The following is a 16,761-nucleotide window of genomic DNA, read 5'->3' on the forward strand; positions in this document are numbered from 1 at the left end:
AATAATACAACATCAGGCTGTATTATTTCTTCCAGGGAATCTCCACATCACCAGATGGGGTAATTTGCATCTCTCCTCAGCCTACCTATTTGTCATCCACTCCCTTGTTGTGCACCCCAGTCCTGTGTGTATTCCCAGCAGGGGATAGTGATGCAGAATCAGCTCAGTACCCTTTTGTATGTGGAGGGGACCATCCATACAGGGCTCTAGGATGGGAATGATCAGGCCCAATGAGTGTTGCTTAATCCAAACCCATGTTGGAAAAACATGCATGCGCCGCCTTAGGTGCATATTCAGTACGGAGTGTTTTGATTATATATGAGTTTATGTATCTTCCAACTATGTCAAGATGCAAAAATTCATTTGGATTTGTCACACACTCCCTGAAGGACTTTGGGTCCATAAATAAAAGAAAAGATTGTGTCCATATGGAGTATCTGCAACAGATTCTGTATGATATGGAGAATATGCTTCAATCAGGCCATGCAATACAATTTACACTAAAATATTCTGCTTTTGAGTTAACTGTTTCAGAAAAACATCTTTATAACAAGCCCCGTATTTCAGCTGCTGTAACCTCAGGCCCAGGAGGACTTGGTGACGTTGCACTCCATATGTTTTATGGAAATATGCTAATGAGTGTAAATATAAGGTAACTGGAATATGCTTTATGCAAAAGGTCTCTTGTAAGGTATCATTCCAAAGATTATAATTTACTGAGTGTGTTAATTCTTTTTGTATAAATGTATCATTCTTGTATCTGAAACTAGAAATATGAAGTATTACTGTGAAGTCCTATTGTAACTGTGCAAAGAGTGGGCCATTAATGGTGGCTTGGAATCTTGATGGCTCCCATTAACTAGGACAATTGGTTGTAAATGGCTCTGTTTACTTGTAAGCTTTCCTGTATATGTGTGTGTGCCAGCCAGTGGGTAATGAAGTCTCACAGGACATGTGAACATGTCACATGATACTGGAATCCATCTTAAACCTGGTGCTTTTCCATTTAGAAGGAAGGGTGGGAACCCAGAGAGAGACAAAGGATTCTCGCCGTGTGCCAAAGATATAAAAGGGGGTGAAACAGTGCAAAGGGGGCTGCCAGTCATGAGAAATCTAGTTACCACCTGTGCTGGAACTAACAAGAACTGTACCAGGGGAAAGGATTGGGCCCAGACTAAGGAGGAGTCTAATTTCTGAAAGAAGCTTATTGGAACATCTCTGAGGGTGAGATTTACCTGTATTCGGTTTCTTAAATGTATTAGGCTTAGACTTGCATGTTTTGTTTTATTTTATTTACTTTGTACTGTCTATTATTACTTGAAACCACTTAAATCCTACTTTTTATACTTAATAAAATCACTTTTGTTTATTAGTAAACCCAGAGTCAGTGATTAATAGCTGGGGAAGCAAATGGCTGTGCATGTCTCTCTATCAGTATTATAGAGGGCAGACAATTTATGAGTTTACCCTGTGTGGCAGAGTTCCGACCTTGTCCCCGTGGGTCCCATGCTTCCAGGTGGTTTATGCTAGCTTCAGAGGCTCACTGCGACCTGTCACATAGCCCGTCTCTCTCTAGGGCCAGGGTACAGTCTACTGAGCCCTTTTCGTCATAAGCCAGCAATGGAGGTTGGTGAGAGAATTCCCACGGTCTCTGTTGCTCCTATGGCCTCATGCCAAAACAGTTTAGCCTCCTGTCCTGACAGGGGCCTGTTTTCCCCTCCCAGGAGGTGTTTCTGTAGTGGTGGGTTGGGGGGAACCCAGGCCCGCCCTCTACTCCGGTTTCTGGCCCAGGGACCCTAATGGTAGCAGCTGTTGGCAGCCAACCTTTCACTGCCAGAGTTGCTACATTTCCCTTGGCCACTTCCCCACAGCTCTCCTGCTTCTCCCTTCTTCACCCTTACCTTAAGGCTCCCTTACCAATGACTTGAGGGTGTCTTCATTAACCAGCTCTTCAGCCACATTTCCTCTCCTCTGGCTTCTCTCTGCCTGACTGGAGTGAGCCCTTTTATATTATCAGAGGGGCCTTAATTAGAGTCAGGTGGTCACATTAGCTTAATGGCCTCACTTGGCTCTTTGCAGGTTAATTGGAGTCAGGTGTTCTCATTAGCCTGGAGGAGCCCCTGCTCTGGTCAGTCCGGGAACAAAAAAATGTTAATCCAGTGGCCAGTATATCTGCCTTCTGCTACTCTGCTGTACCAGTGGGCCAGCCTATATTCCACCCTGGTCCCAAGGCCCGCCGGGGATATCAGTTGGCGGCTCCTTCACGGGGCCGTGAGCACAGGCGTGTACTTGGCGCGGTTCACCCCAATCCCGGACACCTGCCCCTTTTGCAGCGTGAGGGAAACCCTGGCGCACGTCTATCTGGAGTGCGCCAGGTTGCAGCCCCTATTCCGGCTCCTCACGAATATTTTGTTAAGGTTTTGGTTGCACTTTTCTCCTCACCTTCTTATCTATGCACTCCCTGTCCGTGGCCCCACTAAGTCGTGGGACCTCCTGGTCAACCTCCCCCTGGTCCTGGCTAAAGTGGCCATCTATAAAACCAGGGTGAGGAGGTTGGCCGATGGAGTCTCCTGTGACTGTGGGGCCAATTTCTGATCCTCCGTCCATTCACGCATCCAGGCAGAGTTCCTCTGGGCGGCATCCACTGACTCCCTTGATGCCTTCGAGGAGCAGTGGGCGCTGTCCAGGGTTCTCTGCTCGGTGTCCCTGTCCGGTTCCCTTCGTTTGACCCTTTGACCGCACTCCTGTCCCTGTTGTTCATTAGTTGTCCCCCATAATTATTTGGTTTTCCAGGTCCTCTTAGGCTGGGGTGGGGGGGGATCCTTTAGCAGTGGGCGGACTTTGCCTGCCCACTTCCTGGATCCTAATAGAGCTACTCTGATGTACCCAACTGGCCTGAGTCTATCACACCTGTATAAGCTTTGTACAGAGTAATATGGATTTATTTGGGATTTGGATCCTATTGGGAGCTGGGTATCTGGATGCTGGAGATAAGTGACTTGTAAGCAGTTTTTGGTTAAAGTCTGCAGCTTTGGGGGCGTGGACAAGACCTGGGTCTGTGGTGCAGCAGACTAGTGTGTCTGGTTCAACAAGGCAGGGTTCTGGAGTCCCAAGCTGGCAGTGGAAAACGGGCTCAGAGGTAGTTTCAGCATGTCAGGTGACAGTCCCAAGGGAGTCTCTGTGACTGAACCCATTACAGACTCCATTGGTAGAAAGCCTTCCGGGGGAAGGCTACAGTGGTGCAAAGTAGTTAAAACTTCCTCTTTGCCACCAAAAGGTCCATTGGGCTACTCCAGCAATAAAGCTGGAAGTGGTGGCGGGAGAGGTGATCTGGTGTGGGCAGTCAGGGGATGTGTATCTCCACAGCTCTCTCCTCCTCTGAAGGTCCTGAAGGAACTTTAAGCTTTCTCCTTGTTCAGACTCCCCCAAGGAGGACAAGGTATGATTTAATTGACAGTGTTCCTTTGGGTGACTCTCCTGGGGTTTGGTGGCCAAGGCTGTTGCAGACGGGTGCAGTTTGCACCACCCTAAACTAACGAGTGAATGTGATCACAAGTGTAAGAGAAAACAACACTGCTCATAGAAAATGTTGTGGGTAGGAGATTGGCTTTTATCTTCACTGAGACATACCTCCTGTCATAAAACCCTTCATTTCCGTAATACAACAATTCTGTTGCTGAACAATAGGTATTTTTTTAATATGACAGTGAAGAGAAATATAAGAGAAATAGAGCAAATGTTAACTATATTTTATTTCCTGCTCATATATATCTAAGCTAAGCTGCTTAGAGCTTGCACTCTATTTCTCACATAAAACTAATTTAAGTCATTATATACTCATGCTAACCTATAAAATGATAGAACTTTGCCATGTTTGACAGAGATGGGTGAATAATTTGCAGGAGATAATTTACTCAGTAAACCTAGCCTCTGCTTTGGTTCATGACTTGTCTGCAGACAGCATACAATGACTTTGAATATGCTATTCAAAATTATTCATTCAATTTCTATGAGTAATATTTGGTCTGTTCATAGTTTATGGAATCATTCATTACAAGTACTCAAAATCTAAACAGTGCTATGTAATTTTGATTGGATACATAGATAACATGGTATTGCGTGCTGCAGAATTGAGTGACTAATTCTTAAAATTAGTTTTCTTATGTAATTACTTAAGTTTGAGGTTAAAATCTAATCTATATTTATCTAATTTATTTTTTTAATATTAGTTTAAAATGTGTGGTTTCTACCATTCCTGATTATGCAAATTCAATTATTTAATCAAGTAAATATTCACAGAAAATTTGAGGTATTCATCCTTAGATATTTTAAAATGTTATTGTTTCTTGTTTCTTATTTAGATAGCATCAACATTATAGTAAGTGCTTAAATATGACTGAAAATGTTAATATTTGAATCACAATGTTGTGTAAAGCAAAGCCAATTTGACTTTTATCCAGCACTTTCAGTGAGTATATATAAATCAGTTCTCTCTTAAGTGAAGGAAAAACAGTGATATAGATATCTGATAGAAACCGATCCAGGGTCCTCACAAAAGGAGCTCTCACCATGGTGTTTGTGGACCCTAACTTGGCTCCGATGATAACATGTGATCTTCAGAAAAAATCCATAATAAACTTCCAACCAGTGATCTGATTACATTTTTCAAAGTTGTTTTTGCAATGAAAAGTACTGTAGACTTACTTAACAATATAGAAAGCTGAGAAATAATAATAATTCTCCTTTACATTCCTAGGTAGCCCAGATTAGTGGAGGAGAGCTGCCTGAAGTCATAGACTTTTTGGTTTCAAACGCCAAGTCTGGGGCTGATTATGCAAGTCCTCTACGTGTAGAACTGTTTTAACCTCAAAGGGAGTTCAGCCCATAGAAGGCTTGCAGGAAACGGATACATGGTATCCACCTACAGAATATCTATTTGTTTAGCCATTGTTATTGAGAAGGATTTCATAATTATGCATTCAAAAATACTCTTATTTGACTTTACCTTTCAACAAAAGATATTCCATTTCCCTAGTTTGTGATTTGCCTTGGAATAATCTCTCAGTATTTCTTTCCCTTTTATTGCATGTTGCATATTTTATTGCATGTTGCACATTGAATGTTGCGTCAGCTGAGATTAAGTATTGCAATGGTTAAAGCTTTTGAATAGGGCTTTGCCTTTAACAGTGAGCTAAGCATAAATTGGAGAGAACCACCATTTGGAGATGTATTCCTGTCCTGACATCACCTTACTTTCAGGCGAGGCCCTGTTTTTCTTTGGAAAGTTGTATTTCTGTAGAGTGCTTATGTGCATAATTGTAACCTTCAGACAGAAGTTAGATGGCGGTCACTCCAGTGTGGTATGTTTTGTTTTTGTGGAGTTTATTGCTCTGTACCTTCAGGTTAGCAGATAGCCTGAAAATGTAGATATAGAAATATGACAACTGATCTGGAGCGAAACAGAATGGCAATAAAACAGACCAAGCAAGAGTTTGATTCAATCCAGCAGCTTTTTTGGTGAACTCTGTGGTTTTCCACTTGGAATCCACAAACTTGTGGATACATTCTTTACTCTCTCCAAGGTATTTCATGCATGTGTATAAGTATCCTGTAACAGGATAAGCATCAGGGACTAATCATTATCAAACACTTCTACACTGTATTGAAATAGACAGTCAAAACCTTGAACTATGGAAAGCAGTTATCGTAGTTAAATGTGTCAGACGTGACTCAAAAGTCTCCTTCCTTTCTGAAGATATTACTTCATTCATTTTAACCACATTTGTAAATGGCCTGGAGTGAAGAGATGCTGTTTGGGGAATTCCAAACTCTGTTATACAGAGTTGGAATGTTCAGGAATAGCTGCACTGCATTCCACATTGATACATAATCCAAGTTATAGGTTTGAATAAAGACATGGTATTTTTCCAAAAAATAAAAAATGTTATTGGTCAGAAGCATATTATATTTGGAGCTAATAATAATAAAAACATTTTTGGCTGGTCCTTCTGTGGAATAGCTAATTTAGGGCTATAACCTGCCATGAGATTGGAGGGTTAGAACTAAAAGTAAGTAGCAGCTAAAATGACTTATCTGTGGAAATGTGACTTCTCAACACAATTCCGTGCTCTGAAGAGGGTTTTCCACAGCTTCTGTCATACTGCTCCATTGGTCCCTGTGGATCTCCAAGCAAGGGACACTGTTAGGTCAAAAAGGGAGGTTTGTTACCTACCAACAATATTGATTTTACTTCTTCAAAATGTGTGCAGCTTAGCTTTGCCTTATAAAAAGGATGCACCATCTCCTAGATGGATTAACTGCTGCTTAAGGGCTGCTGCAGCGGTAGAGAAACAAGCATCTGTTCGCACATACAGATGTTAAGGGCATAAAGCGTTCATTGATCGTTTTGACGGCAAAGAGTCCTGTGGCACCTTGTAGACTAACAGACGTATAGGAGCATAAGCTTTCGTGGGTGAATACATGCATCTGACGAAGTGGGTATTCACCCACGAAAGCTTATGCACCAATACGTCTGTTACTCTATAAAGTGCCACAGGACTCTTTGCCGCTTTTACAGATCCAGACTAACACGGCTACCCTTCTGATACTTGATAGTATTGAGTTCACCATAGATAGGGTCATCCAAGAGCCTACAAAATCAGGTCATTAGCTTGTGAAAGATGTCTGAAGAATGATCACATATGTCTCCATTCTGAGTTACTACCTTTCTCATGCCAACACTCTGACATGTTGTATCCCAAAAAGAAAAGAAAATAATTTTGTAAAAATTGTTTTTGTTGAAAATGTTCTTTTGGAAGCTTTTCAGGTTTTCGTCAAAATTTTTTGTTTGTTTTCTGTTGAAAATTAATTTGTGTACGTGTAAATTTCCATTTTGTCAAAAAGCCATTTTCCATTCAAAAAAACATTGAAGGAAAATGGTCAGCCAGCTCTACTTGAAGCACAAATTTAAATTAAAAAAGAAAAATACTTTATTTAAATACAGCTTCCAAAGAATTTACTATTTATTTAATATATTTTCAAAAATGGACTTTACTAAAATTTCTGGACAAAATTCACAGGCGTTTTGTTAGGTGGTATTAGACACCACTTCCTATCCCTGTCTGACTTCCACCACTAGTGCTGTGAAAATCAGTATATATTGGTGTAACTTACATTCTGAGGAGCTGGAGGAAGGTGTAAATTGTATCAATTTGTGTTCCCTTATAGGGTGGTTGAGTGGGTGTAAGGAGATCTAACTGACTGCGGGGGATTGTAAGGTGTTCTGATTTATGTATCGCTTCTGAATTTGGTCCTCTGGTTCTATATTGTTGTTTTACTCACTCCTGTCATTTAGAGTGATGAAATCTCATTTGAATAGTGTAAATTGATAGTGTCGATCAGTGGTTTCAACCTTTTTTCATTTGCGGACTCCTAAAAAATTCCAAATGGAGGTGTGGATCCCCTTGGAAATCTTAGACATAGTCTGTGGAACCCCTGGGGTCTGTGGTCCACAGGTTGAAAACCACTGGTGTGGATGAAGCAGCTGCCTCTGCAATGAAAATATTTCATCCAGCATATTCCCTCTGCATGGTTTTATTCTTGAGGTTTCTAGAGTGCAGGGATTATGACAAAAGAAACAAAAATTAAAATGGTTTTACACAACCACAAAATAAACAGAAAATCCCCAGCCAGTGTTATACAACTCAATGTGGAGATCTGCCTTTTGCATTCAAGAAAGCCCACTGGACTAGAAGAGCAGGGATGTTTGTAGGCTGCACATTGGCTGAGTCTGCCCAAACTATCCCTGATCTATAAATTTTGATTTATTAACACACCTACGATTCCAATTTTGGGATTTTCTCAAGCAGACACTATTAATTGTCATGAACTGTGTCATGTGAGGAATTTACCTCTTGTAAAATATTCCTTTGAGGTGTCTGGTAGTCACTTTTCAGTTCTGGAGCAGTATCTCACAAGCCTATGTGGAAAGAGAAGAGTCTCATTTGCTCACTGGAATCCATAACAATTGCTTCTGGCTCTGGAACATTATTTTGTACAGAACAGCTCCTTTTCTTTCTTTCATGGATTCCGAAATATATTAAATCATTTTCTCCTCCTTTTGAGCCTTGCACATGGTAACTAAGTCGGGGTGAAATCCTGGCCCCAATGAAGTGAATGGCAAAAATCTCATTGACTACAATAGGTGAGGACTTCACCCCTGAGCTTTAAGAGTACCAGTAAAGGACGTAATTCACCCCTGAGTGCAGTAGTGAAGTGAAAATTGTACCCCCTGCACCAGCAGAACAACTATGTCACCTAGGGCATTCACTTACCAAGGGAGAGCAGCTTTAATTTCTGGCAGTAGCCATATGCTCCAATTACACAGCTGAATCATCACATCTCCTGGGTACTCTAGCATTGTCTTGCTGTACACACTGCCTTACCAGTGCCAGCTAGATTTAGGTGCCCAGATAGAGTGAGATTAGCCTGGATTCCATTGGCAGATGCTGATAGAACCTAGGGATTGAATAGAGCTCCACATTTTAAAAATGCTCAAATGTCTTAAAATAGATTCCTGTAAAATATATGGCATATGCAGGCTACATGATTGTGTGGTAGGGTTTAAAGGCTTTACTGGCACTCATTTGGACTGATTTGTATAACTCACTCTTGGATTCACCCCTGTGAATAATAGTAATGATCCCAAAGTCCTCATGCTAATAAAACCTCTGTACAATACCACATCATATTATTCACTACATTATACACGTGTGTGCTTAAGTAAAATTTACACTGCTGTCTACCATTCATAGCTTTTCATATTATCTTATACTTACATATTTATGAAGTGTAAGTTTTTGTATTGCTATTTGACTATGCCTTTTGAAGGGGTGATAAGAGGCTGTTCCCAAAGTGTAATTATCAGCTGGAAGCGGGCTGTTGAATAAAATTCCACCATCCCTCTCTCTATAACTGGCTGTTTTGGGGTGTTCCTTTAATATGATCATTGCCTTCATAGAATCATAGAATAACAGAGTTGGAAGGGACCTCTGGAGGCTATCTTGTCCAACCCCCTGCCCAGAGCAGGACCAATCCCAACTAAATCATCCCAGCCAGGGCTTTATCAAGCCTGACCTTAAAAACTTCCAAGGAAGGGGATTCCACCACCTCCCTAGGTAACGCATTCCAGTGTTTCACCACCCTCCTAGTGAAAAAGTTTTTCCTAATATCCAACCTAAATCTCCCCCACTGCAACTTGAGACCATTACTCCTTGTCCTGTCATCTGCTATCACTGAGAATAGTCTAGATCCATCCTCTTTGGATTCACCTTTCAGGTAGTTAAAAGCAGCTATCAAATCCCCCCTCATTCTTCTCTTTTGTAGACTAAACAATCCCAGTTCGCTCAGCCTCTCCTCATAAGTCATGTGTTCCAGACCCCTAATCATTTTTGTTGCCCTTCGCTGGACTCTCTCCAATTTCTCCACATCCTTCTTGTAGTGTGGGGCCCAAAACTGGACACAGTACTCCAGATGAGGCCTCACCACTGTCGAATAGAGGGGAATGATCACGTCCCTCGATCTGCTGGCAATGCCCCTACTTAATACATCCCAAAATGCCATTGGCCTTCTTGGCAACAAGGGCAAACTGTTGACTCATATCCAGCTTCTCGTCCACTGTCACCCCTAGGTCCTTTTCCGCAGAACTGCTGCCTAGCCATTCAGTCCCTAGTCTGTAGCGGTGCATTGGATTCTTCCGTCCTAAGTGCAGGACCCTGCACTTGTCCTTGTTGAACCTCATCAGATTCAATGGTGCTGTACCAATTTACACCAGCTGAGAATCTGGCCCATGAAATTTAGCAGGTCAGTTTTCATACACCAAGGATTCCATTATGGTTAATGATGAATATAGATGCAACAAGCTGGAGTTTACATATTATACGTTTTGCAGATAGCTATTGTGGGCCAAATTCACCCCTGGTATAACTGCATGCTTTGAGTTGACAAAAATAATCACGGACAGAATATAACTCTAAATTATACTAAGGGCCAAATTTGACTGAGTTTCAGTACATGTAGCTCAGAGTGGAATTTAGGCCTAAATCTGAGTTCATTTGTTAAACTGAATTGCAGGACATACTGTCTTACTTTGTTTTAGTGGACTTAATAGAACCTGCATCTAGGTAAGCATAATGTGCCAATTTGTGAAAAAAGAATTTATGCTCTCATCGTGAAGGGAAAGATTACACAGGGGAAACACCTACTAATATAACAGTAGGTGAGTAGACCCTCTAGAGTAGAGGGAAGACTTTGTGAAATAACTAAGAGTTTATCATTGTATATATTAAATAGTCTGATCCTTTTGATATGACTATAAAAGGGAAAAACAATTTAATCACATCTGTTCATATTTCGAGGGCTCTTTGATGTATGCATACAACTTCAAGATATTCCAGTTGGAGTTGCAAGTATGAATGGAAAGGGTAGTAGAGTCTATAGTTTATATCATTCTTCAAATACAGAATTGATATATTATTGGTAGGGAGTATGACAGTAAAAATACATATCCAGGTTTGGTTGATTGCATTCTGTGCCATCATTTTATTTTTCTCATTGGAGTTCCAATGGACCTGAACACCACTGTGGAATTTGTCCCCCTTAATTTAGTATCTAATGAACAAATGCTACTTTGTTATGTTCTGTATATGTGCTTGTAAAACAAAGTGAGTGAAACTTTGTGTAAACTAGGGACACCTGAAGTGTAAGAATTTTGCTGAAGTACAGTTAATGTAAAGAACTGCTCTGTAAACACTAAAATATGCTATGGCTCACCTATTTAGGCCCTGATTCAGGAAAACACTTAAGCACATATTTAACTTTAAGTATGTCCTTAAGTCCCATTAACTTGGGACTTACATACAGGCCTAAAGTTAGGCACATGTTTATGTGATTTCCTGGACAGAGATGCTTTCCTGAATCCAGCCTTTAGAGCTTGTTACTGCAAGGTGCTGAGCAACCTCTGGGGGTGGTCAGCACCATTCAGGATCAGGCCTTTAAACTAGAGCAGGGATCGGCAACCTTTGGCACGCGACCCGTCAGGGAAATCCGCTGACGGGCTGGGCCTGTTTGTTTACCTGCAGCATCTGCAGGTTTGGTCGATTGCAGCTCCCACTGGCCGCAGTTCGCTGTTCCAGGCCAAAGGGGGCTGCTGGAAGTGGCAGCCAGCACATCCCTCAGCCCACGCTGCTTCCTGCAGCCACCATTGGCCTGGAACAGTGAACCGCGGCCAGTGGGAGCTGCAATCGGCCGAGCGTGCAGATGCTTCAGGTAAACAAACCGGCTTGGTCCACCAGCAGATTTCCCTGACGGGCCACATACTAAAGGTTACCAATCCCTGAATTAGAGGCATGTTTAACAAAGCTGTATATTTTGCACTGTAATCTAAGGGCAGACCCTTTGACAGATTGTGATGCACAAACATGACATGCATGAAACTCGGGAGTGGGGGGCATTCTAACAAAAAATACTGTCTGATTCAGAAAGTTAGTACCAGATGTCTGAAACTTCTATATCCAACCAGTAAAGGTGGAAGTGAAATGATTTAAATAATGGTTTTATTTTTTGGGGGAAAAGAAAACAAGAAATATAATGAAGGGGGTTTTTTAGGCAATAATTTGCTTATGTAGAAATACAAAGTTGTGCTTTCTGTAGTCTGGGATCTAGAAGGGCACCATTTCTGGCCCGATGAAGCTGTAAATGGTTATCCAGGTCAGAATTAAGACTGTGCTGTGACAGATATGGCAATTTCCTGCCATGCCCTTGAGAGAATTTATTGAATTAAGTTTACATATCTTTTCTGTCCATTGGAGGGTTTTGAAGGACAGACATCTACCAGAGCCCAAGGTGGAGTTGAGGTGACGTCTGGCAAACTTTTTAGCAAGTGTGTTTTCTTGTTTTTAATATGTTTTCTCAGTAATACATTTATTCTTAAGGTGAAAATGCTTGCTTAGTGCTTCGTGGTAACATAACTGAGGGAGTCATGGGAGTCTCTACTCACTATCGGAGCACCTCCTGCTGGCCGTGTCTGGGAATTAGCTCAGCCAGCCCAACACCCTCTTCTTGCAGTTCCTCAGCCTGCTGTCTCACTCTGTTGCCTCTCTCTTGCTTCTCAGGAGCTGCCACACCTCATCTTCATGGCTTTGCAGTCCAGCCAAGTCACAAATAGTCCTCCCCTTCCAGGGTACTGTTAAGGTCTTCCCACTATCTCAGATGGTCATTAAGTGCCCTGGCTGAGCCACTCCATTAGTAGCCAGAAAAAATGGACCCATACAGTCTTAAAGTTCACTGCCCAGATTGTACTTCTCATTCAGTGGCTGTTAGGGGAACCCAGCCTTTCCCTCTAATTTGGATTCCAGACCAGAAATCCTGTCTCCAGTACACAAGGTCTGTACGAGCACAAACCTTCCTGCCGCTCCTCTGGACTCCTTCCTACCTTGCCTGTCCCAGGCTCTTATTTTCCACCCTTTTAGCCAAACCCCTATCTCCTGGTTCTGATAGACAAACCCTTCCTCTTGAGTCCAAATCCTTTTCTCTCCCTTGTTCCAGGGAGAGTGACTGCAGTCTCTTTTCTCCTACCAGCTTCCTATTTTTATAGAAGCGCCACCTGTTCCTGCACAGATGACCTTCCCTTACTTAGAGCTCTCCGGTCTGCCTAAATATTCCCCAGTTTGCAGCCTAATACGTTCATTGGCCCATCTGGTCTATGTTAACCCCTTTGGGGTTAATGTGAGTGTGAGGAGCACGCCCTATCACAGCAGGCAATACGCTGGGCATAGAGTCTGGAGAGAAAGCAAAGTGAAGTTGTTGGTCTTTTAGGCAGTCAGTCTTGATGGGAATATCACAGTGTAGGCTGGGAAGTGTGCAGCCTGGAAACCCCCTGGTTAGGAGGGAGAGAGATATGGGTCTCTGCCCAACAGAGGTGATGACTGACCCGCAACTGACAAATGTTTCACTGACAAAAGTGCCAATGTGGATAGTGCTATGTCGGCAGGAGACTGTCTCCCTCCGACATAGTTACAGCCACTCACTGGGGGTTGTTTAATTATTCTGGCATAGAGCAGCTATCCAGGAAACCTTACAGCGGCACAGCTTCATTGGTACAACTGTGCCGCTGTAAGGTCCATAGTATAGACGTAGCCCTAGAGTGGGTGCCTTTGGTAGACCACAAGTGCTGAATTCAGGTGCAGTGGCCCTGAACTATGACATATGTTATTGAAATAGCAACCTCCATTTCGGAGCACTGCTACAGACGCGTTCCTTAAAGACGAAAAATATAAAATTGCCATAACCTATCCATGTTTCAAACTCAGACTGAACAAATATTTTCTTTGATTACCAGTTTGATTTACAAATTTCTCCCACCCTCTCTTTTGTAAAGAATTCTCTGTTCTGGTGTCTAGATGCAGAGTGAAAGAGTACCAGCATAATCCAGTCAGTTTTGCCTAAGCTACTGCCCCAGGCTGTTCGCTCCAGGTAAATTTAAGCTCTGTGGGCTTACAGGGTGGGCTTGCAGGGCTCAGGCGAAGAGGCTGTGTAGTTGCAGTATAGACATTCTGGCTCAGGCCACAGCCTGAGCCCGGCACCCTCCCATCTCTCAGGTTCCTTGAGCCTGGTCTCCAGCCTGACCCCAACATCTACACCACAATTAAACAGCCTGTTGCTCTGAGCCCTATGAGGCTGAGTTGGCTGGCACAGGCTGGCTGTAGGATTTTAATTGCAGTGTAGACATACCCTAAGAAGTCTGGTGATCCTGTTCCAAAAATACTAAACTGATTCCTGCCATAGTTTTCCCATGTAGAGCGAAGCCCACATACGTTAATGACAGGTAAATTAGTGAACAGATGTATTTAAATTCTTTACCAATGGCCAGATTTTTAAAGATATTTAGGTGTCTAAAGATGCAGATAGGAGCCTAGTGAGATTTACCAAGGGCCTAAGTGATTAGTTCATATTTAATTCAATTGGAGTTAGACACCTAGGTGCTTTTGAAAATCCCATGAAGCACCTATCTGCGTATTTAGGCACCTAAATACCTCTGAAAAATTGCCCCCAAATCTTATTTTATGGGCTAAATTGAGGCAACTTTTTCTGCATATACAGTAAAGGAGATGGGCAAGTTAGGCAAAACCCTTAACCAGGCGCTCTCCACCCAAACCTGCAAAATTCACACAGTGCAGATCTCCCCGGTCAGATCCATGAAGTGGCATTGTAGTTTGGTACCTGATGGGCATGTTCAACTGTCTATCGTGGATACTCCCTGTCCATTTTCTCAGTCTCCCATTAGCCTCGCTCACCATGATTTTAGTCCTGCAAGGTGCAGAACACCTAAACATCCCATTGACTTAAATGGTAGTTGCACTCCCCAAGAGCAAATAAGCACCTTGCCAGGGAGAGGGTCACAAATGTTTTCAGGTCTTATCTTTGTTAGCAATTCAGTCACAATACCTGACTGAGTCTAGCTATCTTCCTAAAACCTGAATGAAACATTTCAAAATAGATTGGGGAAATAATATGTATTTCCGTGTCAGGCAAACCTGCATTGCTTTGGGCTGACAAAAATAAGCACTGATACAGCAAAACTCTAAATTTTCTTTGATAATTTTTCACATTTTTCCAATGGCTGTAAAAACGATGAACATGACGACAGAGGGAGTGAAATAAAATCTTACAATTTATACAACTCTAATATTTTAATATATGACATTTTGAGATCTTAAAGTTTTCATCCCTTAAAACACATTGGATAATGCTGCTGATGTTTGAAAAGGGGTTTGCAGTTGAAAAAGGAGTTAGGTTCATTTGTTCAATAATTAACTTTTTTAAAAAAATTAAAAATTGCACATCTGTTTTGCATGTATTTGTAACAACACTTCAAATCATGTGGGAGAGAAATCTCCAAAGAACACAATCACTCCAGCAACCTGTTTGATCTTTCATGGCTAGCTGGGGAAACTGCACCAGTGGTTCACCTAATTGTAAATGTTGCTTGCATTGGGCTTTCCGAATTGGGTCTTAAAGTTTACTAATCCAATTCCCATTGACTTCAATGGGAGTAAGGTTGGGCCCTTTGAGTAGTAAAGGGAAAATTCACTAAGGGCCAAATTCTGATACCTTTAATCACACTGAGTAATACCTTATTCCACAAGTGGTCCCATTAAGGTGCAATACAATGAATCAAGGTATCAGACTTTGGCCGTGACAAGTAAATAGAAGCTCGAGCCTCAAAATATCTTAGCTGTAAGAACAGTATTATTAATAATATCATCGTGTCACTTTAAAAGACAAAAAGGAGTTCAAGAATCTAAAGGAATCACTCTGCATGGAAAATGGGGATTTTCCAGGCTTTTAAGGGAAAACAGATAAAACGAGTTATCTTTTGCTTTAAATGAAACTCAAATTATGTTTTTGCATTTTGTTTTCTTACTACAAACCATGACACTCTATAGCTAATGTTCCTGTTATTGAGCAATATGTTATTTTAGATGAGACATTACTTTAAAAAAATTATCTAAATAATACTATCAATCATATATTGGGAATTTCAAAAGTTCTGCATTTTAAAATGCTATTGAACTAGATGATGGGCCAAAGCCCCAGCTCTTGTAGGTGGGCAGAGCTCCACTGAAGCGATTCTTATTTATATCAGCTGAGGATCTGCCCCAATTACATTGCATCTATGTTGCAGGGGAAGAAGAAATTCTAGAGCAACTCTGCCCTATATTAAGAATACCAGTGCTATAATAATTAGAGCCCAATCCTGCAGTTCTTATTCAGGGAGAATTGCCCATTAAGTTTAAAGGAGAATTTTCCTGAATAAGGAACACAGGTTCAACCCCTGAGATTGTTCTCTCCTAAAAGAAATAAACCTATGGAACCAATAATATCTTACTTACAGCATCAGTTATATTTGCTATAGGGGGGGAAAAGAACTTACTTCTCCAGAAAAGAAAATAGAGTCCTATTGAAAATAAATATAAGCATACAGACTCTTATGTGATTTTGCTTTCTTGTTTGTGCAGCTGCCCTGGGGTTTGAACTGGTAAACACATTGGCCTCTTAAAGGACATGATTCAGACTGTCCCAGATCCAGCAGCTCATATCAAGGTAATTTTTCTGTTGACTGTAAGTCTTTAAATGTTCAGAAAATAATAATGTTAAGGATTGTATATTCGTATTACATGCCTTCTGTATGGCTTTAAATTCTAACAATTTACCGTTCGTTCATCCCTTTATATTTGTATGTCCTCAAATACTTCACAAAATTAACTTTTTTTTGGGTACTTGTTCCAAAGACTGAAATAGACTTCAGTTGGTCCTATCACATTGAATTTTGAGGATAAGTTTCTGTGGATTATAGAGCTGTACTTTTTTTGCTTAAAATTCATGATGTTCAATAAGTGAATCCACCTGGAAAATACAAAGCTCACACAGCACAGATCCTGTTCCATTGAAGTAAATGGCAACACTTCCACTGACGTTATGGCAGCAGGAAACTGCACATAACATAGAAAACAAAGCAAACCAAAAACCCATAAAAAAGAGTAGATTCTTAGTTGTATATAAATCAGTGGGAGTTTGGCCACTAACTTCAGTGGGACTGGGATGTAGTCCAAAATGCAACACTGCTTTTCTAATCTTGAAAACGGTAATATTTTTTGAACTCCGCTGTGTACATCATATTAGAGCCCAAAGCATTTTCTTACC

At 41.4% G+C, this 16,761-nt stretch overlaps 1 protein-coding gene across 3 annotated transcripts in view; it reads left to right on the forward strand.

Moving 5' to 3' along the window:
* ERG (ETS transcription factor ERG) overlaps nt 1-16,761 on the forward strand; it is a 204,860-nt gene that overhangs the window by 50,333 nt on the left and 137,766 nt on the right. The window contains exon 2 of one of the 3 annotated variants that reach the window (XM_073360723.1): nt 16,077-16,161. The exons of 1 other annotated variant lie outside the window; for it this stretch is intronic. In XM_073360723.1, coding sequence (XP_073216824.1) covers nt 16,123-16,161 — 39 coding nt within the window. In that variant the 5' untranslated portion in view covers nt 16,077-16,122. Of the gene's footprint in view, nt 1-16,076; nt 16,162-16,761 lie in introns of those variants that run through there. One more of the 3 variants, XM_073360708.1, reaches the window with a different exon arrangement.

Source organism: Lepidochelys kempii, chromosome 1, assembly GCF_965140265.1.
Source record: "Lepidochelys kempii isolate rLepKem1 chromosome 1, rLepKem1.hap2, whole genome shotgun sequence".
Lineage (NCBI taxonomy): Eukaryota > Metazoa > Chordata > Testudines > Cheloniidae > Lepidochelys > Lepidochelys kempii.